We start from the raw sequence: 25,556 nt of genomic DNA, 5'->3' as shown, positions 1-25,556 counted from the left end.
ATGGTCAACTAGCCACAGCTGATGGCCATCCAATCACAGTTGATGGCCATTTACTACCTGAGCCAGCACCTTTCCACGTGAGGCCGAGAGCCTGGAAACTGCACTCCTGGCTCTGTCCCCACAGTGATCCACAGTTGGTCACTGCCTGTGCTGGACCTGGAGGTGCATGAGGCCATGTTCCGAAGTGAGGATGCCTGCCACCAGTACTGAGTCTGGAGTAGCTCTATAAAAAGCCAGGACACACCGAGACCTGCTGTTACCTATCAGCTCCTGTAAGGTTCACCTGCTGATAAAACCTTGTGCAATACAGAGTTTGGTGTGGTGGGGGGGTCTCAGTGAGTCACCAAGGTGGAATGAGTGGAGCTCACCAGGCCAATCAGATTCAGATTTGGTCTGTGAGGGCGGGCTCAACACAGGAATGATGACGCCCGCCTGCTGGCTTCATAGGAGGAGGACCCCCACACAGAGAAAATGGGGACTATCTTCAAGCCCTCACTGGAAGACACACACCTCAGTCTGCCTCTTGTTTGTCTCCAAGGCCCCCTGAGTCACTGACTTTCCGTGGGACTACAGAGTGAGTGCCTGTGAGCAAGTCTGTGCGTCGGCCCTTTAAGAGGATATCTGGGTTTCCCATAGTCTTCCATCCCACTGGATGGTTGGAATCCCCACTGTTTTCACAGCCAGATGTTGCGGAGGCTCCTCTTCCTGACACCAGTACTCTGGGTCGGGGTCTTGTTGTGGGGCTGACATCCCTTGCTACTCCATGGGGAACCTCTGTGGCTGAGATATCCCTCCTGGTTCTCAACCACCAGGTTGTGGATTGTGTGTGCCCTCCTGTTATATTTGAGCCTTGATTTGCTATTGGCACGTCAGTGGATAGGATTGACCCTCAGGCTGACTGGCTGTGGGGTTTGGCCACATTCACAGCTTATGGGTTGCTGTGCGTGGGTGGGAGTAGGGTGGGGGGGTGGTAACTTATTGCATGCATGGAGTGGGATTCGCCCCAGCGGGCGGCTTGGGGCCAGCCTATTTCACATCTCTGCCCCTCCTACCAGTCTTGATGTGGCTTTTTCTTTATATCCTTTGTTATAAAACTTCTGTTCAGTTAGACTTCAGATGGTTCTCCACATTAGTTGTTCTATAATTTAATGGTAATCCCGTGTGTTCACGGGATGAGGCAAGCACAGCATTTATCTACTCCATGATGGGCTGGGTTTTGTGGGTGTTGTTTTTGATAAATTGCTTCTATATTTGCATTTATTCATTCAACAAATTACCAGTGTCTATGTGCCAGGCACTATATTTAAGCAGCAGGGATTCAATGGTGAACAAATTCAGACATGTTGCCTGGCCTTCAGGGTTTTTATAGTTTAGTGTACATCAAAAATTGTACAGGATTTGGGTACACAGAAAGGATTCATGATTCTAGGGAATGGTTCTTTTTTTCCCCCCTTTCTTCCACCTCCCTTCTGCCCCCCACTTGGGTTCAAGCCGTTGTTCTCAGTCTAGTTGTGTAGGACACAGCTCTCTGGCCCATGCTGGTATTTTGAGCCTTGTGCTCCGCCCGGCTGAGGCAGGCAGTAGCCAGTTGTCGGTTGGCTGCTTATAGCAGCTCACGGCAGCTCTCCCCGGCTGCCGGCCACTCACGCTGGCCATCGGACGCTCATGGCAGCACACGGTAGCCCACGGCAGCATGGCATTAGGAGCATGGCGTTAGGAACATGGCACTCCAACCACCTAAGCCACTGGGCCGGCCCAGGGATTGTTTAACAAAGAAAGCAAGCTAGTCTGGGGCATCAGGGAAGATTTCCCTGAGAAGAGATTACACAGGAGTTTCCCTCATGAAGAGTGTGGGAGAGTTGGGGGAGGGGAAGGGGAGAACATCAAGTGGGACGGCTTCAAAGGGAGAAAAGAATGTGTTGAGTTGGAGGAACTAAAAGAAGGTCTACAGAGTTAGAGCTCAGTAAACTAGTGCAAGAGTGGTCTAGCTTGTAAAGAGGCGGGAGAAGCAGGAAGGCATGAGATTGTGCAGAGCTTTATTAAAGATATTGGCAGAATACAAAATTGATGAGGGGGTGAAAAGTTTGTGTGAATACTGGAAGACTACTTTAGAAGCTATTGTGGCTATTTAGATGAGAGACGATGGTTGTTTGGACCATAATGGTGCCATTGGCGATAGAAATACATGGATTTAAAGGCTATTTAAGATGTAGAACGAACACGATTAGGCGATTGATAGATGTGAAGTGTGTGAGAGACAGACAAGTCAAGGATGATTCCTAGATTTCTGGCTAGAACTGGGAATGGTGGGGGCAGTGCTGCCACTTTCTGAGGGAGGGAATATTGCTAGAGCAGGTTTGATGGGGGAAGATGATTTGAGCTTTAGGATTTGTTGGGTTTGAGTTGCCTATGGAATATGCAATGGAAGATGTCTAGTAGGCTGGTAAATGGATATACAGGTAACAGTTTGGGAGAGTTCAGGAGATGACGTACAGGTCTTACGTGCACAAATCTATTGCTGGCCTGGGGAACGGACCGGAGAGAGACTAAGAAATGTACAGAATGAGGAGAAGAGGGCTTTGGGGACAAAACTCTGAGAATCTATAGTAAGGGGAGAAGAAACTTGCAAATAAGAATGAGTGGCCAGAGAAGTACTAGGAAAACAAGGTATCGCATCAGTTAAAGGAAGAGTGGTTTGAAAAGGAGGATTTAATGTTGCTAGGACTACTAGTAAAGTAAGAACCATTAGTGATTTTACTGAGAATTTTTGTAGTGAGAACAGAATGTAGATTAAAGTGGGTTGAGCAGTGAGAGGTAGGTGAAGAACTGTGACACTTTAGAGCGGCTGTAAAGAGGAGGAAAGCGAAAGGTCAGTATCTAGAGGCAGACATGAGGTACTGCTTTTATTTAATTGTAAAAGATGGTGAGATGAAATACATCTGTACATCTGAATGCTGACGGAAAGGAGCCGGTAGAGCGAGGATGGTGATGATATGAGTCTGTGAAGGAATTGCTGGCCCAACATCCCTGTGCACAGGGGAAGGGATTAGCTTAGCTATGAGGAGTGAGGAAGGCTCAACGTTGGGTACAGATACAGGCAGGTTTGTAGATTTGGTGTCGGGCAAGTTGAAGGAATTCATGGTAGTTCCTATATTCTTGCTGACGTCAGAAAGTGTGGAGGAGGTGAGGGCTTTGCAGGATGAAGAATGAAGACCGAGAGAGCAGCTGGAGAGCTGGAGTGTACGCTGTCTAGGGAAGCTCGGCTGAGTGCAGAACACCTTGTCCCAGGTCTGTCACAGGGCAAGGGTTTGATCTGGGGAAAGGGTTTTCCTCCAAACACAGGTTGCCTCGTTTGGGTGCAGGAGGGAAAAGAGCCAGGAAGTAATTCTTCTCTTGCCTTTTAACACAAACTGTAGGACCTAAGATTAACTTAGTCCAGAGTAATAACCGCAAGCTACTGACACTGAAGTTGGATAACCACTTCCTTTGACATGTTAGTTTTTCCCTACATAAGAAAACTTCATTTAAATGCATTATGCGCTTGATTTTTCCATAGTGGAATTCCATTTGCCTCATTGTGGAACTTGGTGACCAATCTTTCCCCTTTTGTACAGAACGCTCCATCTTTGCTTAGCTCCATTTATTTGATCCAGTTCCTTTAAGCCCTCTCTTTTTTATGAGATCTCCCAGGCTGCCGCTCTTGTTCTGTTTCCCATCTTTCATACACATGGCACCTGAAAGGAAGTACAGTGGAGAGCTTTTAAAATGCCTTAGGTCAGTAGATCGATGTCAGGAGCTGAACCAAATAGGATCTAATATATAAAACACAGCCAGATATTATATAGGTTCTGTTACCTAGCAGTTAATTGAGATGACCATTTTTCACTATTGACTTCTGTAATATACCAGTTGAATTTATGAAATTTATAAAGTGAGGTGAGATTACATTAAAATGTTGAAGCAAGGAGCTCTTGCTACCATCTTCTGGGAGAGGGAAAGGAATAGGTAGAAAGAGAGTGGGGGGATGGAAGCCCTGCATTTGAGTCTTGGCATCGTCACTTTCAATCTGTGACCGAGCTTCTCTGAGTTTGTTTCTTATCTGTAGAATTAGACTAGTACCTGGAAAAACACGACAATTAAATGAGATTATAGTTGACCCTTGAACAAGTGGGTTTAGGGGCCCTGACCCCTCTCCCTTCCCCTAGCCCCAGTCAAAAATCTGCATATAACTTTTGACTCCCCCAAAACTTAACTACAATTCTCCCTCAGTATCCACAGAGGATTGGTTCCAGGACTCCCCACCCACTCCTGCTCATCCTGTAGCTACCAAAATCTGTGGATCGAAAATACTGTTTTTGATCCGCGGTTGGTTTAATCTGTGGTTGTGAAACGGGGGGACATGGAGGGCTGACTGTGTATTTATTGAAAAAAGAAATTCACATAGAAGTGGACCTATGCAGTTCAAAGCCATGTTGTGTTGTTCAAGGGTCAACTGTATATCTATATATATTATAATTATATACAGTATATAAAGTATCTTGCACATATAGAGTGATATAAAGTTTAGTTGTCATTTACCATCCTTGAATAAGTTTTCTCTTTTGTACGTAACAGTATTTATCAGGCTATATTTACACAACTGTTTAATTGCAACATAAAACCAAGTTTTCAAACTTGCTGCAGCAGTCTTAAAAAGACCTGGGTAGTCGGAGAGAAGGGGAATAGGCGTATTTGATTGTCTACCATATGCTTTACATATGGTATTTAATCCTTATAGTACCTACTTAAAGAGACCATCATCATTTTGCAGATAAAGGCTGAATCTCAAACCTTCCTGAGGCTATATATTTATAACAGACCGGGCTTTGATTTGATCAAAACTTTCACATTCTTTCCCACACTACAGCATGTAAATTTCTGAAACTATTTTCCCCTTTTCTAAATGGTGGAAGAAAAAACTTTCAACATCAGCAAATATCCATGTGACTGAGAAATTATACTTTGCCATTTCAATGGAATACCTATTATTAAGATGTATGGTCAATATAGGTATAGGAAAAATTACAGTGTAGTAAAAATAAGGTACATATCAGAAATATAATCCACTTGTGATTTTCTAATTATTCTGATCCAAATAGGTCTAGTGTTTAGGAACTTCAACAGCTATCTAGCCAAAGAACAGAAATATTTATAATTTGGACAGTATTAAATAGAAGAGCCCCTGATACTAATTTTTATTTTTGACCACCATCTATAGCTGGGTTACATATGGTGATATTTCTAGATTCCGGATGAGACACAGGTTGGATAGTGTGAATATACTTATGGATAAATACAACACGATATTTGACAGCAGGGTAGTTCAGTGTGATAACTATTCAACCCAATTTTGAATAACATGGTTTCCTTTTTCATATTTTGAAGCTGAATTTTTCATGCATGATCCTTTTGACTCTAAGAGAAAAGGGAACACAGTACCAGCAAAAGGTCTTTTTCCTATTTCACACCAGGTAACATCCATGGTGTGTGGTCAAGCAGGTGTGTAATTTATGGGCTGTTATAGAATCTGGTGAAACATTACAAGTGAACTCTTAAGTTTTCCTATCATTCATAACGCTAACATTTGCAAATGGCGTACTGCACGTTCTGTAGAAGTAGCCTAACCAGTGGCACAGTGTGATCGGGTTATGTATCTGGAAAAAGAGACGTCAGATTATTTTTTTTTTAAGACTTTACTAGTTTAGTTCAAAAGTAAGGTACTTGTGGAACAAAGAGAGTTAGGAAAGATTGCTCTCGTATGTATTAACTCTTACGAGAGAGACAATCTGACACACAGACATACTTTGCACTATCAGAAAGACAACTTTTCCCAGTGAGGGTTTGACTCTTTCATAGTCTAGATTAGACGCATTTATTGAAATAATACTGCTTTCTTACCACTATCTACACGCATGGCCTTAGCAACCCATTTACTCCTCTTGCTATCCCTTCCCCCCTATTTCACCGCCACGACTACCAGCTTCCAATATTATTTTCTGCTCGTCTTCCATGATGTCTCCTTTTTATCCAAAACATATTGACTTGAAATGGAAACTTTTTTGTAGCTTTCTCTTTGACTTTTGGTTTCAACTTGTGTTCACTCAGGCCTGCTATCACTCAGGCCTGCTATGTAACTGGTACTTATTTACACTTGCTGTGTTTTCCCACCCTGACTAAAAGGAACTGAGTTACTGCCTCTGTGGTCACTGAGTGGCGAGGTTATTTTGGGCCATATGAGGTGGGGGCAGGGTTAGGCTGCGGAGTTAGCTGAAATCAGTTTCATGGCTGAAGCGAATCTTTGGTTTTCAAGTCTCATTCATATGCATTAAAATCTAATTCTCATTAGGAATAGAATTAATGTGTGTACCCAACATATCATCTGGTTGTTAATTATTTGAAACAATTCTGAAAAAAACACATCAGTGATTTAGGAGGGATAGCATTTCTTTTTACTCTTGGTTCCACATTTAAAAAATTACATTGCTTGCATTTTGAATTAAGTGAAGGGGTTGAGAAAAGTCACTTTTTCTCCTTTACATATCAAAAACAAACCAACTTTTAGTCTGTAAGCTTCATATATAATAGTCCTGAAATCACCACGATATTAACAAAATAATTCTGCCAGATTAAGGATAGAGAGGAGGAAAAACTATGACTATCGGAAAGCAGAAATATTTATCTGAAATAACAGATAGCCTTGGGAAGTTATCAGCTATGAGTTTTAAAACCACAGAACTTTGGATATAAGGAAGGAGTGTGCGCATGGCTAATAGACAAGGTGAAGGAAAGCTATTAATCCAGAGAAGCAAATCGACCTACTCACTGAGCAAACTAAGAGGTCTACCACAGCCATTTAATTTAATGAAGCAGCTCAAGATTCCCCCTTTCTTAAAGCATTCCACAATCAGATGGGCTAACATTATCTTTATCAAATCTTTGCAAAGGGTATGCAAATGGCCAGGAAAGCTTTGTATGGTGAATGGAAGAGATATCACAGAACTGAATAATTGATTTGCATATTTAGATTTTAAATTAGGTTAGGTCTTAATTTGCTTCTAGCCAGTGTGCAAAAGTTTTTGGTTCTTCTATAGTTTTCTTCTTGTGTTCCTCTAGATTTTATATATTCTTAATTTGTTTTACAGATCACAACTTTTCCTTTGGAATAAGCCAATGTGGCAAAGGGAGACCAAAAGAGAATGAATAAATGTTAAATGAATAAATGTTAAGATAGCATGGTTTTAAGGTTTTGGTGCATAACTTCAAGACATTTCACAGCACATACTGCTGTCCAGTCAGGTTAAAGTGAAACTTTCCATTAGGATAATACAGGAGGTGACATTCTTTCAGGAAAAAGTAAGAATCCTAAGTTCCCTCTACCTGGCATCTTCCCTCAGGCACCGAGACTGCAGCCATCCAATAAATGGGGACAGGCAGAAAGAGGAGACTTCCAAAGTCACAGATATACTTCAACAGCTAATTTTTAGCAAGTCTGGCAATGAGATCTTTCCATTCTTCCCTCTTCTTTGTGATGTACTCAGGAGTGAGCAGCTGCAACAGTGACTCTGGCTGTTGCCTAAAGAAGTGGTGACACAAGGCCTCCGTGTTACAGATCACATACATCCCACAGTCATAGCTGTTTTGTTGAGCAGGGGCTTTGTCTTCCACAAAAGCCAGTTTGTCTCCTTTTCTGCTTAAGAAAGCCTCCAACTTCTCTGCTACCTGCTTTGCATGCACTGAGTTGCTCCCGCTGTGGGAATCATAATGAAAAAAGCTATTTTTATCCTGGAGATAAACCAGCAAACTCCAGTGGGTTCCCCCAGCTGCCTGGTTGGAATTATCATTGATGGCTAAAAATACAACTCTCTTGTCGGGGAGGTTCAGGGGTTCAAGGAACATGGTGATCTCGGCCGGGCTGCTAGTGCACTTGATGAACTGGGTGACTTCGGGGCTGATGAAGCAGACGTGGTCAGAGCAGTCAGGAAACTGACTGTTGGCAAAATACTCAAAGGCAAACCCAATGACATGGTCATTGAGCCAGCCCGGGGGGTCCAGGAGTGACACATCTGACTGCCGCAGCAGGCTGTCCATGTAACTCAGGACAACCGGGTCCATCTCGTTCTGGCCAGGCTCCCAGAAATCCCAGGAGCTGAAAGAAAGGCAGAAGACAGTATTTACTGCTGAATATGATACCTGGCTGTCAGAGGCGGACCATGAGTCATAGCCACTCTTCCAGGGTTTTGGTAAAGATTAAATATAATTGTAAACTGTTTAGCAGCAATACCTAAGAGTAAGCATTCAGGAGAGTCTAGCCTAAGTGCTTATTGTTAACAATTAGTTAGAATAAAAACTTTGGAAATTTTCCATGCTGAAATAGTAAGCATGGATTGGTTAAAATTATAACTAATGTGTCACCAAACTCCATGGCGTTAACCATACATTTGGCCCTTTAATGACTATGCATGATAACAGTGGCAAGTTATTTTTATATTAAAGATGAATTTTCAGAGTCTACAGAAAAATGTTACTAATTACCAAGGGAAATAGTTTTCATTTCAACATTAATTTTCCAGAGATAAGATAAAATATTGCTTCCTCATTCCATAATGGAAAGAGACAGTGATTGGAGTTGTAGTTAAAAGGAACTGCAGCTTCAAGAACAGAAAAATCAGGAGAGTAATACAGATGAAATTCATTCCTGATTCTGCCCAGCAAGCGCGTGAGTGATGTAACTAACATGTCTGCCCATTTCCCATCTTTAACCTCGAGGGGTCAGAAACGAGGGTGCAATGTTTACAATGTAAGTCGGGACTTCTTTTGCTGTTGATAGGCAGTGGTGTGGCACAGGAATCAGGAGACCTGGGTCTTGCCCGGGTTCTACCCTGATTTGCTGGTATCATCTTGAGCAAGTCATTTCCGTGATTTTGTCCTTGTTTTTGTTACCTGTAACAACAGCATATGTATTTGCTTTACACGCTTCAGAGAGTTTGTAGGAAAGGCCAAATAACTTTACTTGACGGTATTAAAAGAGTATAAAATGTTGTAAAAATAGTATTTGTGTTATTCATTGGATTTCACTAGTAAGATGATCAGACAATCTAGAAAGAGCTGTAAACCAATGAAAGCAAATGAAGTTTGGGAACAAATATCCAATTCATATTATTTGGACCAAACAAAAGCATGACTAGCTTAGAGTAGGGGCAAGAGAAGTCCTATGATAAGATTCATATGCTCGCGATCACCTGACATGAGGTGCTGACAAAGACACTAATTCTGATTAAGTGTGGTAAGGTAACATAATATTTGAGCCTAACAGACAGACTTGGCAGCATAACTATTTCTAAAAATCACAACTCAACAAACTAGCACAGGTCGATTGAGACTGCAAAGCAAAACGTATTGTAAAAAAATGGTTAACACAGCTGTGAAAGACGGGGCTAGAATTATGACATCAATTGAATCAATTCTGGCCATTGGGCCAGGTATTTCACCACTTCGTTACGCTATTAAAACAATTAAATTTTGTGGCACAACCATTTTCGTGTAATCAAAACCCTGCAAAAACTTATATTAAAAAAATACACATACCCCCTCAAAGGAAAAAAGCTCAAGTAAATGAGGTAACTAAGAAGAACCAACGGAGGTTTTATGTGCTACAGTATGTTACAATATGAACCATTTCAGAACAGTTCATATAGAAGGCTGTTTATGAGTGTGTATCTATCTATCCATCCATCTATCTTTATATAAAATAAGATGGCATGAATGAAGATTTTCTTAAGAAGAAAGAATAACTTGGGCAGAGATATAAACTGGAGCCAAGAACAAAGTTAACGAGGCATAGAGCACATTTGTTATGGGGAGACCACAAATTTGGCTCTAAGCGGTTTGGCAGCTAACCAGAGAGCATTAAGTTAAACATTCACAATGTCCATAAGGTAAAAACAATTTTTCAGGAGAGGTGAAAACTTTCTTTGTATTAGTCAGACAGTTTTCTCTCAAGAAATGTTCATAAAAGACGTGGTGTATCATAATGAATAATGTCCCACAATGTCCTTATAACAGATGAATAGTTTCAGAAGATTGTTTCTTACTATGATGCTTAATATCCAGCCTGACAGCCAACAAGCAAACAGCAATCTAGCAAAAGCAACAGTGTGGAGGCTGATCTGACTGGATTTCAGAGGATATGAACATGGAAAGAGAATGACGGCTTGTGTAGCAAGCAAGGCTCCCTTAGTCACTTCCCGTGCCCTTCACGAATACTACAGAGTGGTGAGTGCCAGATTGTGTGGCCTGGCAAATCCCTGGAAACCTGTTTCCTATGCTGCCAGCTGAAATCAGACCCACATCTCAACAGCCAACCCACGGAGGGATAGGAGCCTCCAAGAAGAGTGGCCGGACAGACAGGCACCTCACCTGGGAGGGAGTATCCACAGGCTGGGCCAAGATTTTGTTCAGAAGGAATGTTTGCGTTTTATCAGTTTCCTTTTGAAAACATCCAACAGCCTTAGTCAAGGACCTAATCCTATTCCATAGGACATGACTATAATAGTTCAACCCCAACAATTCTAAAGCAGATGGAACCAAACTAGCCTTTGGCCTAACCACCCTTGGCCAAGAAAAATAACTCTAAATTTCAAATGTGAAGACTCGAATTTTAGGCTCAGTTCTGTTATTCATACAGTTCTGTGATCATAAATAAACTACTTAAATTCTTTAGACCTTAGTTTCCTCTCCTGTAAAGTGAGAATATTAGTTCATGACCTTTATCATTGGTTATTTAGGTAAAATGAAGAAACATAGATAATAAAATTTAAAAAATGTATAACATAAAGTAGTATTTTCAGATAGCTATTGTGTCATCAAGAAACTTATATCTCAATAATTGGTAACTGGAATGTATTTAACATGTTTATTGGGTATTTCCTAAGTGGTAGGAACTGGAAAATCAGAATGAGAATTAAGTCGTCACAGTTGCGACCCTTACTGAGCTTAAGCCCATTATGTTATAATGAACACATAATGAATATGTATACCTCTTTTAGTCAATAAACACCTACTGAGTACCTAATGTTAGGTACTGTGGGAAATACAAACGTGTGTAAGTGACTTCCACTCAAGGAGAGAAGAAACCCATAAAATGTATGGGAATTCAGAAAAGGGAACAGTCATTCCTGGCTAAGAGGGGGAAAGGGAAGGAGAGCTTAGATCAAAAAAGCCTTCAAGGGGAGGGTGGCACAAAAGTGGGCTCCTGAAAGGCAGGTACAGCTGGATGCACTGAGATGGGCATTAAGAAGGCAGAGAGGCAGGTGAAGTGCCCTTAGCTGTGTAGCTCAGTCAGGCTGGAATAAAGTGAGTTTAGGGGTGAAGGTGAAGGTTCGAGGAAGATTACTAGAAGCTAAGTGGGGACCGAATTCCAGGTGGAAGAGTTTGGAATTTACACTGGAGGAAAAGGGGAGCCATTAATGCCTAGGTGAGTGCTTTAGGAAAACTAGTCTTCAGCCACAGCATATAGGATTAACTGGTATGGAGACAAATTGGAGGTAGAGAGCAATTAGATTTTTATTGAAAGGTAGGAGGACATGTCCTAAACAAGTGGAAATGGTAGTAAGAATGGAGAGGCAAGGAAGGAAAGATATTGTAGACAGAGATTCAATAAGTGATCAGAGAAGGGTGGATAAGAGAGAAAAAGAATTAAGAAATGATTTGGGGGTTTTAGCTGTGGACACTGGGAGGACGGCGGCCCATTAGGGGAAAAGGAGACGGAAGGGGACCTAGCAAAAGAACCGAGAGCCATCTAGAACCATCCTAGGGATATTTCCTTTTTATAAAGTGAGCACTGTGCTTGGCATATCTGAGGTAAAGTCAATGTTTGCCAGACAAATGAAACGTTTTAAAAAGGGAGTCAGAAGATACAGATTAGGGAGGAAAAAAAGAGAAATAAGGCCTCCTAAGATTTTTGTATTGTCTGTAGCATCCCCATTTTCACTTTGGTTTTTGTATTTTTGTCTGTTTTCCTCTGTTCATTAATAGTAAAGTCCGTCAGAATTAAAAGACCTATGTACTTGGTTTTGGTGGATGGTAAAGAATATTGGGGAGTGAACTGGGAAGAAATGACCTCCTCAGAGATTTTTTGTAAAATCCTACAAAATATATTATAGTTCTACGTTTTGGGGCAGGGAGGTTTTGGGTCTAGACTCTGACTTTGCCACTTGCTATCTATGTGACCCTGGGCAAGTTATTCCTTCTCTTTCAGGGCCTCATTTTCCTCATCTGTAAAATGAGGTAACAATAAAACCTGCCTTACAGGGTTGTTACGCGAATGAAAAACATGAGTGAAAATACTCCGCACAATGGCTGGTACCGTGTTTCCCTGAAAATAAGACGGGGTCTTATATTAATTTTTGCTCCAAAAGACGCATTAGGCTTATTGTCAGGGGGTGTCATCCTGAAAAATCATGCTAGGGCTTATTTTCCGGTTAGGTCTTATTTTCGGGGAGACACGGTATATAGCAGGCTTTCAAAAAAAAGTTTCCTTCCCTGTTCCCTATATTTGGGGTGGTGATAATGGACCTTAAAGAGTTCCTGAAAATAAAGCATTTGTTTGTCTCTTTACATAAAGCCACAAAGTCATAAAGGATAGAGCTGGCTAGGGTCCAGCTCCATGCTCTTGAGCTCGACCTCTGGCCTAAGAAGAGCGCTAACTCCAGAGAAAATTATTCTCCCAACCTCAGAGTGAAGCAGTGATGTTCATGTGTTGTCAGTACACACAAATCCTGCGATGACAGGGTTTAGTTTATTGTATCTTCCAACCTCTGTAGCAAAATTAAATGAATACAGAATTCACAGTATATAGAACACTTCCTAAACAAAGGTTTAATTTTGACAAAAGAGACAATTTTTTCATATTAATCTTAAAACCCTTAAAAATGCTACTTGAGTATTTGTTTGTTATAAAAATAGGGTTATTAAATAAAAAGTAACAAAAACTAACTTAAAGGGAAAATTTACAATTCAGTAGGAGCCATTCTGATTTCCTGTTGACGTGAGTAAGGGAAGAAGCTGCTGGGTCAGTAGAAAAAACACTAGATTGGGAGCCAGAAGATCTGGAATTCAGTTCAGGTCTTCAATTAACCAGTTGTTTGACTCTGGGGAAGTCATTAAGCTTCTGGGTCTCAGCTTCATCATCTATATCCTGGGATTTGGACCAGATAAATAGTGGTTCTAGGCGGAAGTGCATATCAGAATCATCTACGGGGATTTTAAAGAGCAAACACGATCCATTTCTTGGGGTAGGGTCTGGGTACCTGTATTTTTAAGATGGTTCCAAGTGATTCTATGGTTTCTACAATTTTAAGTCTAAGCTCTCATCTTTATCAATTTTGAAATTTGTCGTCCTCTTTAAAAAAAAATCCTAAAAAAATTTAGTTTTCTTGTCCAAGGGACGGCCCACAGATTAAATCTGGCCCACTGCCTGTTTTTGTAAATAAAGTTTTACTGAAACAAAGTCATGCTTATTTATTTACATGTTATCTATGGCTGCTTTTGAGCTATCTGAGGAAAACCTAAAATAGTTACTGTTTGGCCTCTTAGAGAAAAACTGCCAATCCCTGTTATAGAACACTCTTATATAATTTATTGCAAATTTCTAGGTTGAATTAATTTAAAGAGCTTTTAAAAGTCTAATAAAGCATTAGAGCTATTTACTAAAATACTTAAAAATAGCTTCCAGGTAGATTAACCAACCTTTAACTAGAGGTGCTACTGCTGTTTCAATCTGGATTTTTGATAAGGAAATGTTTAAAAATACTAATTACAGTGGATATAAATAAGAATTGTCTAATTTATAGATGCATAATGAAATATTTCTTAAGATCAAAAATGTGCATGAGGATCTTAATTAACAAGCATTTCATAAGGTATACAGCAATTCTCATAACTTTCGGGAAAATATGCCTGTGGCTGTTGATGAAGTAACAATCCAGATAAGTTTGTTTTACTTTAGAGCCCAACAGCAAAACATACTATCCCAGAATTGTGACCATTACTCATTTTCCCCCTAATTATTACATAAACAAACAAACCCAGCCTCATTTGGTTATGTTTTCAAAAACACTACACAGTGCCAAGTGCAGCTGTTCTACTCATTTTGAGCTTATAAGAGTTAGTAGTTTATAAATGCGGTTCCCCTCTTCACTCCCTTTGGCGCTCGTTTCGAATCCTATCAAACTGCAGATGCTCACAAGTGTAGCTGGCTTCTCTAACTGGATACATGGCTCTGTGCCAGCAGGTATCAATAAACAAACACACCAAAAAATAAACACAGGATAATCACAGTGCATCTTCCTAGAGCATCAATGGCGCTAGCTTTGCAGGAAAAGAATACACTAATTTAACTGTTGACTTAACAATGTTTTAATTGGTAACTTGACATACCTTAATTATTAACATAAACAAGGACATATTGTAGCCTAAAATGCAAATCAGCATGAATTTTTAAAATAAAATAAGAGATTCCCAGAGAACTTTTGCTCCTGTGGCAGGCAATTTTCTCTGCCTCATTCACTCTACTCTGCTGGCTTGGATACCTCAGTGGAACAGTCTAATTACTGTTGGAACAGTACTAATTACCATAGTTGATATGCCTATAACATAAGCCCCTAATAATTAGGAAGCAGATTCCCTAATAATTAATAAAGACAAACACAAGCTTATGCTTTAGTAGCTTAAATGTGTGTAGGAGCAAGATATCTATGTAAAGCAAATTTATTCATTTGGCCAAAATATATTTACTGGTGTCTTCTGTGTGTCAGTTCTTCCTGTAATAATGACCAGAAATTAAACCTAGTACTTTATGATGAAATACAGATACCACCCCAGAGGTTCCTATTCTTTTCGTGCCTCACATCCAGTTGATAGTAAGTCCTGTTGATTCTACAGCCAAAATACTCTGAATCTATCCAATGCTTTCTATCTTCACTACTATCACCTCAGTCAAATCCATCGTCATTTCTTGTCTTGACCTGGCCTAACAGGTCTCCTTACTTCCACTACTGAGCCCTCTGGTAAATTCTGCAATAAAGAAATTTAACTTTTCTTGGTCTGATTTTTTTCCCCCAATCTAGTTTGACTATGAAATGCTTTTTGTTTTTATTTGTTGTAGAATATCTATTAACACACCTTACTGTCTGTGCAGTGAAGTCTGAGATATGCTTGTTGAGTTATTTGATGGCAATGGGATAACTTGTTAATCATTTGATAAAAAAGGAAATTGGATCCTTACCTCACACTTTATACCAAATTACTATATTTTAAATGGAGTAAAATTTAAATATTAAAAAAATGAAACAAAACTATTAGAACAAAATAGAGCTTAATACACTTATATGACTGACCAATAAACAGATGATAAGATACTCAAACCTTATTAGTAATCAAAGAAATGCAAGTTAAAGCAAGATTTCTTTTTTCACCTATTAAGTTAGCAAAGAAAACGGACAGTAAAACCAGCACTGCTGATAGACAATGGGGAAATGGGCATTCTCATTGTTGACAGGAAGGTAAACAAATGCAAGCTTTTTGAAGAATAATTTGCCATTTGAATTCTTAAAAAATGTGGATATGTAGGCATTATACTTTTAGAAGTTTATCTTAAGGGAAACATTAAGAATGTGTGCAAAAATTTAACAAGGATGTTCGCTACAGCAATAGAAAAACTGGAAACAAGCTGGAAGTTCAAAAGAGGACTGGCTGGTACATTTAAATAATAGGATTTCCATACAATGGATTATTTTTTAGCCACTAAAAAATAATGTTGTAGCTATAACTATTGAGGTAGAAAGATGTTCATAGTATGCTATGAAAAGGATGGTTATATTAAAATTTGTACGAGATTAATATGTCCAAAAATAATCAAGAATGATAGCCATCAAAAGTTTGGGTATAGTTTTCTTTAAGAATAGGATTATTAAGTTCTGGTGGAGATGGCCAAGTAAACACTGCTCACTTTCTCCCAGGACCACATCAAAATTACAACTAAGCTACAGAACAACCATCATCGAGAATCACCTGAAGTCTAGCTGAACAGAAGTCCTACAACTAAGGACATACAGAAGAAGCCACCTCAAGACTGGTGGGAGTGTAGAGGTGAGGAATGAGCAGGTCCCCACACCCATGAGTGGCAGTTAACAATTAGGAGGGTGGGCAGCTGGTTGGCTCAGTGGTTGGAACGCGATGCTCAAAACACCAAGGTCGCCAGTTCAATTCCCACATGGTCCAGTGAGAAGCAATGGCTTGAGCTTGGAGTTGAGCTGCTGGTGGGCAGCCAGTTGGCTCAGTGGTTAGAGCATGGCTCATAACACCAAGGTCGCCAGTTCAAGTCCCACATGGGCCAGTGAGCTGCGCCCTACACAATTAGATTTAAAACAACAACTTGATTTGGAGCTAAGCTGTGCCCCCCACAACTAGAGTGAAAAAACAATGGCTTGACATCCTGGAAAAACACACTGTTCCCCAATATTCCCCAATTAAAAAAAAATCAGGAGGGATAGCTCAGCTGCAGAGGTGCCCCCTGAAGAGAGAGGGGCCCCAGCCCTACACTAGGCTTCCCAGCCCAGGGTTCCAGTGCGGGGAGAAAATGTCCCCATAATTTCTGACTGTGAAAACCAAGGAGATTGTGCCTGAGTGAGACTAAGGGTTGCTGGAGTCCCAGGCGTTCCTCTTAAAAGGCCTGCTTATGGACTTACTCACTGATGGACTCACTCGCTCTGAGCTCCAGTGCTGAGGCAGCAGCTCAGAAGGCACCAGGGACAAACAGGGAGGAACTGAATTGTCTGGGCTCAGGGCGAGGGCTGGAAGAGCAGCTTTCTCCCAGACAGAAGTGATGGCAGAAAACATTGTTCCTTAATTGAGCCCTCCCCCTACCTAGCCTGCACCCACAGTGGGCACCATATCTGAGTCTCCATCAATCTGGCTAACACCATTTACCAGGCCCTGGTGATTCTGAGATCCTGCCCCACCCAACTTGCAGGCCCACCCAAGTGGTTTTTCCATACAAACGGCCTGCCTTGGCTCATGCTGTTGACTTTCCTAAAATTTCTCAAAGGTTCACAAACCCCAAACAAGCAGCATCTGACCTTGGTGTGCCCTGTACCTCTTGCTAAGCAGCCCCAAGCCTGGCACTAGCAGCAGCTGGCCTCAGTTCACAGTGTAGCCTTTCCCAGGCATCTCCAAGCCGAGCACAAGTGGCAACCATCTGTAGATCACTTTATAGCTCATAACAAGTGGCCCCGAACAGGGCACAGGAAACAGCTGACCTTGGCTTGCAACAGAGCCCCTCCCAAGAAGCCCCAGAACTAACACACCTGGTGTCCAGCTTCAGACCACACCAGAGCACCATGCAACTACCCCCACAAATGGCACACCCAAAGGGCAGACTGGGCAGGCGCCAGAACCCTGCTAAGGTGAATCCTGCTCTGTAGAGTCAGCCCCTGCACAATAGTTCCTCTACTGTAGTCATTGTCAGTCCTCACAACCAGTCAGCCTGAGGGTCAATCCTTCCCACTGATGTGCCAACAGCAGTCAAGGCTCAACTATAACAGGAGGGCACACACAACACATACAAGGGACACACCTGGAGCACCCAGCTTGGGGGACCAGGGAGATTGAGCCATGGGGCCCAACAGGACACCTACTACATAAAGCCACTGTACCGAGATCAGGAGACATAGAAGCTCTACCTACTACATAGGAACAAACATAGGGACACAGCCAAAATGAGGAGACAAAGAAACATGTCCCACATTGAAGAACAAAGCTCCTGAAAGGGAACTAAACAAAATGGAGACAAGCAATCTACCAGATGCAAAGTTCAAAAGACTGGTTATCAGGACGCTCTATGATCTCAGGGAGAACTTCAACAATGAGATAGGAAACATAAAAATGGAGACAGAAAACATAAAAAAAACCCCACCAAAAACAACAGTCAGAAATGAAGAATACAGTAATTGAAATGAAGAATACATTTGAGAGAATCAACAGATTAGATGAAGCAGAGGATCAAATCAGCAATTTGGAAGATAAGGTAGCAGAAAACACCCAATCAGAATAACAAAAAGAAAAAAGAATTAAAAAAAAATGAGGATAGTTTAAGGCGCCTCTGGGACATCAAACGTACGATCATTCACATTATAGGGGTATCAGAAAGAGAAGAGAGAAAGGAATTAAAAATGTATTTGAAGAAATAATAACTGAAAACTTCCTTAACCTGGCGAAGGAAATAGACATACAAGTCCAGGAAGCGCAGAGAGTCCCAAACAAGATAAACTCAAGACATATCGTAATTAAAATGCCAAAGCTTAAAGACAAAGAGAATCCTAAAAGCAGCTAGAGAAAAGCAGTTAGTTACCTACAAGGGAGCTTCCATAAGACTGTCTGCTGATTTCTCAGCAGAAACTTTGCAGGCCAGAAGCGATTGGCAGGAAATAGTGAAAGTGATGAAAAGCAAAGACCTACAACTAAGATTACTCTATCCAGCAAAGCTATCATTTAGAATCAAAGGACAGATAAAGAGCTTCCCAGCTAAGAAAAAGCTAAAGGAGTTCATCACCATTAAACCACTATTACAAGAAACGCTAAAGGAACTTCTTTAGGAAGAAAAGAGAAAAAAAAAATTGAATGAAAAAAATGGCAATAACTGGCAATAACATATCTATCAACAATTACTTTCAATGTAAATGCATTCAATGATTCAATCAAAAACATAGGGTGGCTGAATGGATAAGAAAACAAGGCCCCTACATATGCTGTCTACAGGAGACTCACTTAAGATTGAAAGACACACACAGACTGAAAGTAAAGGGACGGAAAAAGGTATTTCACAAAAATGGAAACAACAAAAAATATGGGGTAGCAATACTTACACCAGATAAAATAGATTTTAAAACAAAGGCTATAACAAGAGACAAAGAAGGACTCGGCAATTCCACTTCTGGGTATTTATCCTAAGAAACTCAAAACACTAATTTGAAAAAGACATATGCATCCACATATTCATTGTAGCATTGTTTACAATGGCTAGGATGTAGAAGCTGCCTGGGTGTCCATCAATAGATGAATGGATGAAGAAGTGATACACACACACACACACACACACACACACACACACGCACACAATGAAATATTAGTCAGCCATTAAAAAAAGAATGAAATCTTGCCATCTGTGATGGCATAGATGGCCCTGGAAGGTATTATGGTAAATGAAATAAGTCAGATAGAAAAAAACAAATACCATATGACTTCACTTATATCTGGAATGAAAAAAAAAAAGTGAACAAACAAAGCAGAACAAACTCATAGACACAGACAGCATTTTGATGGTTGCCAGATGGGAAGGTGGTTGGGGAGTGGAATGAAAAAGGGAAAGGGATTAAGAAGTACAAATTGGTTGTTACAAAGTAGTTATGAGGATGTAGGGTATAGTAAGGAATATGGTGATTAATATTGTAATAACTATGTATGGTGTCAGGTGGGTACTAGATTTAATCGCATGATCACTGTGTAAGTTTTATAAATATCTAATCACTATGTTGTACACCTGAAACTAATAAAATATTGTATGTCAACTGTAATTAAAAAATAAAACATAGAATAGTTAATTTTTGTCCTTCCATATTTTGATATTGTCTGCTTTATTTTTTCCCCTTTCTTTTTATAATGAGCACATAACCAGTAATACAGCTATTTCTATTCAGACAAAAAGATGTACCACCTCCCACACTTACACTGACCTAAAATATGTGTGTCTTCAACTCACTGGTCTCACTTCTGTCCTCTGAAAAAAACAGAGTCTAATCTCTCTTATTTAAACCTTCAACCACAAAGATGTAAAAATAATTTGATGCTTTCTAAAATTAGATTATGTCCAACTTTCTAATGTATGATTCCATTTACAATTTCACAAAAAGAATCACATCCAAGATCAAATGTGTGTTTCATGGCAGCATAAGCAAAAAAATTTTCAGGAAGGAAGTTGAAGCCTTTTTTTTTTTTTTTGGTTTCAATTTCCCCCAATTAAACGCTTCCTTTTAATGTAGCCTAAAGCATTCAGAGATTTGTATAAAGAGGCATGTAAAAATTACCAAGATTTACATATATCTCTTGAGGGCAGAGGTTAGATTTTACTCATTCCTGTTATCTTCAGTGCTTGACAAACTGGAGAAGTTTTAATAAATGAATGACTTTCTTGAACAAAATACAGAAGTGCAATACATTTTGAAAAACTGAAACACACACAGTTGGAAGATTTCAATTTTGTAAATTATTTCATTATCCCTTTATCAATATTTCACAAATAGAGGAATTCAGCTCTCAAAGAAGAAAAACCAGTTGGTATAATGATGATGATGCCTGGTAACTCTATTGCCATAGATTCCATTTGGTCCAGCCTTGGGCCAAGGAGACAGACCAGGAGAATTTTTAGGACTTCTTCTAGCACCAAGGCTCTTCACTTACTGCTATGCTACTAGGCGTAGTTATCAATGGCTAAGGTGTCATTGAGCATGAAAAGAATTTTATTCTCAGTCTACCATTTCCATCTATAATTATGTCACAATTTTTTTTGTTACTATAAACTTGTTGTAAAAACCAGCCTTTTCTTAAACTGACTTTGTTTTACTTAAAATTTTCTGAGAAATGATTTCACACAATTGCAAAATTTGAAATGACTAGGGACGTAAAGACAGTATATGGGGAGGCCATTAGATTTAATGAGAGGCCTGAGTAAGATAACATTTAATAAAGAAGTGGACAGAACTTTATTTTAGTGTATATAGTAACAAATAAAGTCTGATAAGGTGTGGTTGAGCGAGAGTTATAATCTGCTGGATTTCATAAATAACCGCTGTGTTCATCACATAGTAGCTATACACAAACACATTGTTTGAAAGAGTATGAAAAGCTATCATCTTTTAATCTTATTTGTCCTGTAGATTTTAAAGCCTGGTAAGTTATTTTTTTCATAGACAGTTAAGAAGTAAATTGTTATTACAAACTCCTAGTTAATGGGTTTTAAAAATGTGCTTGAAACACAGTGAGGCTCAATAAGTATTTAATGAATGAATGGATGTATTACTGTACTATGCTAATAGAAAAACAGAGTCTGATGGGACTCAATTATAATGTATAGAATTTTCTGTCTTGCCATTTGTCTTTAAATGTTAATCAACACGAATACTTGTGAGTTATCTGACTAAGTCTGAATTATACTATACCTTATTGAGTAGAGCTAAACATTTTCAGCAACTATTTATTTTAGCTGTTAAAGTGCCAAGTTACTGCAATAAACGGTAGTGAAAAGACTAGAGCCAAATAAGGTCAGAAATCCCCGTACTATTGTTTTGATAGAATTTAACCTATCACACTATTCTGAGAGTATTTATTTGTTGGCCATCAGGGAAGGCAGGTCTAAGGCTTTTAAACTTATCATAATATGGATGTTCAAAAATAGTAACTATAATCGTGACAATTTTTTAGCATTACAACTGTGTTCTAGTGCTTTCATAACAGATGAATGTACCAAGAGATAGCCTTTTAACTGGAAGCCCGAGAAAGGAACTTTTAGAGATTTTTCTGCAATAAAAATCCTTAAAAGCCTTATAACTTTCAAATATTCTCTCTACTTTAAGATACACCCACTCCCCCTTTCCCTCCAAAAGGAGGACAGATAGATGAACCTCAACCTCTGCATAAACCTGATTTTTGGTCTGTATTGAACCATATCACCATCCACATGGTATCCAATAGTTAAATAGAAAGTCAATATAGGCTAGTCATGCTGCAGAAGGTAGTCTCTCTGAGAATCTGGTTCAGAAAGTTACGTAACTTTACATTACTCATTTGGATAGTAATCCTGGACCCCAAATTCATTTTTTTTGAACAATATGTTTTAAAAAGTACACAATTTGGGGACTAACTGGGATTTGAGCAGTAAATTTTACAAAGCCTGATACTGATCAGTTTCCAAAGAGATGGGTTACCTAGGCCTTGAGGAATTCCTTTTTGTTTGCTAATACATTGTACTCATCCAAGAGGTTTAAGGGATTGGCAAGGAGTCTTGACCTTAAAAAGTCAGAAATGTATGATTTACAGGTGTAGATGAAATTTAACCAAGGAAGGCTTTAGCAACATCTGGGAACCGATATATGTGGTAAAGCCATTGCTAACCAGAAGTACTAACATTATCATTTTTATAATACAAAAGAATGGATAAGCCTCTTAATCACATAAAATGCTATTGACTTCCAACTGGTGTACACATCCCTGTTGAAAGGCATGTAATTTATTCCAATATCTGTTTTTTTAGACAGGCCAGTCATGTTGGGGAAATAAAGTAACTTAGCTGACTCTTTAGAGATCACTTTATGATAAAATTCAGTTTAAAAAATCATGTAATTACTTAATAGGTCTAGTCTCGTCATTCCTATATTCTCTTTTGATGATCTAATCTACACATTACTGCTAGATTAATTTTTCAAACAGAATTCTAATTACATTATTCTACTCCAAATTTTTTCACATCTCCCCATTATCTGCCAAAGTAAGCATAAATTACAGCTTGGCATTCAAGGATTTCCACAAAAATAGCCCCAATTATCTTTCCCAGTTTATTTCCTAGTACTGCCCCTACATAGATAGCCACAAGCTCAGTTCTCCGCAGACCCAAATTATTAGGCAACAGTGGATTAGTCCTGGTTGCTGCCCCTAAGGTATTGATTGGAGGAACAGAAGAAAATAGCCAGTTCCCACTCCAACACCAACACAGAGGTTGGGAAGTGAACACTGTTCTAGTACCTTTCTGAAATACAGATTTTTATCTGTCATGCTCTTGCTTAAAATCATTACCGTGAGCATTTTTTATAAATCTAGGATCCATGGGCCAGGATGTGGGTAGAATTTAAGGGTTCCATGGACTTGGGTTGTGAAATAAAATTGCATTTTTATTTTCAATAATCTCTAGCTGAAATTTGGCATTTTCTTCAATAAGTGTAGGCAATAATTCATAGCATTAGCAGTCCATAAGTATTTTGTCACGAACAGAAATAGGACATTTTCACATCATACTAAAGTTGTTACAGGTATCTCAAAATATAACTTGTAGTCATTAGTTTGAAGTTACACAATTAGACCTGCTGTCAGATGTTACTTAATGCATAAAGAAGTACTTATAAAGCTACATCCATAGTTGTTCTAATATTTTTAAAACTTGAAAATTAATTTCATTTGTTTTTATCTATTTTATACATTTAAAAACACTCTGACACCTGAAACTAATAATTAAAAAATAAATAAATAATAAAAGCATTCTGAGATAGGGCCCACAGGCCAGGTGGCCAAAGAGGTCCCTTGTGTAAAAGACATTATTTTATTTTTACCTTTGTTATTTATACCTATCAATTGCTTATAGTATATAATCTCAATGTTTTAGCATGGAATTCAAGCCTCCTCAATCTGTTCACACCCACTTTATCATCTTTATCTTTGTCCCACTCCTACTCTCCATACTATGCTCTAGTTATACCAGACAACAGTGACTCCCTTTTATCTGGAGGCAGAGAGACAGGTTTTTGGATTAACCCCAGTTAATAGACAGTAGTAGCCCTGCACTAGCTTGGGCTTTGCCTTCAGAGCTCTTCTATTAGCCAAAGTGAACCCTTCTTCTTTTAAAGGTTTGTTTTCCCTAAAACTATGAGAGCCTAATAGGGCTGTATCTTAAATATCTCTGTATATCATTCCTAACTCAAATGAATGATGAAATGGTAATAGAAGACAGATTTTAAATTGGCAAGGCGCTGTGTGTAGTAATCTCTAGAGGAGTGAAGTTAGTCTTTGAATCTCATAAATTGACTTAGCTCTGATCTTTTGGGGGATAGAAATGAGGATATCCTTGCGCTCTAAGGCTGGATCCTCAGCTGATAAATCCTGGATGGAAGGGAAGGGGAGAGGAAGAGAGCCATAAGTGAGGTGGACCTGATTAAGACTGAGGGATGGAAATGTGCTGAAGGGAAAGGCAGGAATAGTCTCTCCCATTTCCCAGAGCAGTTATTCAAAACTTCCATCACTCTGCTTGAGTTTCTTATTCCATCCCCAACTCTTTATTCACCAAATGACACCCGTCTTAATGTTACAGAGCCAACTCCATCACTTTCCTGTTCTTCCCTACTTCCCATCCTTCCCTTTTCTATAGCTTAGTGGTTCTCAACCCTCAGCATTAGTCACCTTAGGAGAAAATACTAATGCCTGGGCCCTAATCCTAAAGTTTGTTTAATTGGTTTGTTTAATTTTTGGAGCAACAACAGTGATTTTACTTTGAAAAAAGATTCCCAGATGATTCTAATGTGCATACAAAGTTGAGTTCCATTAGTGTTCTTGATCCTATAAATTCGACACCTTACCCATGAACTGTCCACTTCTCGGTTCCATGGTACACTTTTATGTCTAAGAGTCTCCCATCTTTAAAGAACACATTCTTGCAGCACACATTCTCACTCCTCTCTCTCACACTTTACAACGATGCTTCCTTAAAGTGTAGGTTACACCAGTATGGTTTCCACCAGCGATATTCAGTTCCTCTAATTTTTTACTCTTCCAGATCAATACCGTCCTATACTTTTGTACCTGTCACTAGCTCTGCTTCTCTCTATTTCTTTGGCCAGCTACTGCTCACTAGTCTTTTACCACAATTTATGAGTGACCCAAAGGTCGTCTTGGAAAGGGTTTCCTCGCGTCCTTCTCTATACAATCAGGGGCCCCTCTATGCTCAGAGAGTATCCTGTGCTTTTTTTTCTCTTATAATTTTACTTTACTACAACTGCGGATTCTCTCACCGTCTCCCACATAATACAGCAGTTCTTAAAACTGAGACCATTTTATTCGCTTCTGACTTTCTGGAGTCCAAGGCATGGAAACCGCTCAGGGAGAAGTCTGAGGAATGAATGGAGAGGAGGGCTAGGAATCGGAGGTCGGGGGCGGGGAAAGGCGGGGGGGTGGGGGGGGCGTGTGTGTGAAAAGGGGCGGGGGCTAAGAGGGGCGGCGCTGAGAACCCTGCGCCAGAATAGGGACAGGGCACTGATACGCTAGATCTGCGTGGGCAGCAAAGCAGTCTCTTGCCAGGACACACTGACAGACAAACCGAAGTGGGGAGGCGACTTCTTACCTGCCTCGGGCCTCACCACCCCAACCAGCCTTCAGGCACCTGGGTATTGGCCGGAAAGCGAGAGCTACGGTCGCAAACCTCGAGTTTTCTACCCCAACCTTGCGACATTATTCTCTAGTAGAGGGAGCGTCTAAGGCAGAATTACCAGCTCTGCCGTAAGGTGAGGAAGAAAAATTGGGGCGGGCGAAAGGGGGCGTGTCCGCGCAAGCGCATACTATAGTCTCTGGAGGCGTCACGTGCGGGGGCGGAGTCGGCGACTCTGGCCGGCTGTAGGGGGCGTGGGAGGTAAGTGCGCGCGCGCCTGCCC

General features: G+C 40.0%; 1 protein-coding gene across 3 annotated transcripts; it reads right to left on the bottom strand.

Annotated features, from left to right (window-relative positions):
- Window positions 1–2,890: 2,890 nt before the first annotated feature.
- On the bottom strand, window positions 2,891–25,409 carry SENP8 (SUMO peptidase family member, NEDD8 specific). Of its 3 annotated transcripts, XR_004423326.1 has the most exons (3): window positions 25,250–25,409; window positions 7,417–8,185; window positions 2,891–3,734 (listed from the first exon to the last, which is right to left on the bottom strand). XR_004423326.1 is itself a non-coding variant. In XM_033109676.1 (2 exons), exon 2 carries the CDS (start codon window positions 8,149–8,151, stop codon window positions 7,513–7,515), a length of 639 nt encoding a protein of 212 aa, XP_032965567.1. In that variant the 5' UTR covers window positions 8,152–8,185; window positions 8,834–9,074; the 3' UTR covers window positions 5,264–7,512. The 3 variants fall into 3 exon arrangements, 2 of the variants coding, with proteins under 2 accessions (XP_032965567.1, XP_032965565.1); XM_033109676.1 differs by lacking the exons at window positions 2,891–3,734; window positions 25,250–25,409 and adding an exon at window positions 8,834–9,074 and having other exon boundaries at window positions 5,264–8,185; XM_033109674.1 differs by lacking the exon at window positions 2,891–3,734 and having other exon boundaries at window positions 5,265–8,185.
- Between the last annotated feature and the right edge of the window lie 147 nt (window positions 25,410–25,556).

The sequence above is a fragment of the Rhinolophus ferrumequinum genome, chromosome 6, assembly GCF_004115265.2.
Source record: "Rhinolophus ferrumequinum isolate MPI-CBG mRhiFer1 chromosome 6, mRhiFer1_v1.p, whole genome shotgun sequence".
In the NCBI taxonomy this organism is placed as follows: domain Eukaryota; kingdom Metazoa; phylum Chordata; class Mammalia; order Chiroptera; family Rhinolophidae; genus Rhinolophus; species Rhinolophus ferrumequinum.
The sequence above is the reverse complement of the archived record's forward strand: the minus strand, read 5'-3'. Positions and strand labels throughout refer to the sequence as shown.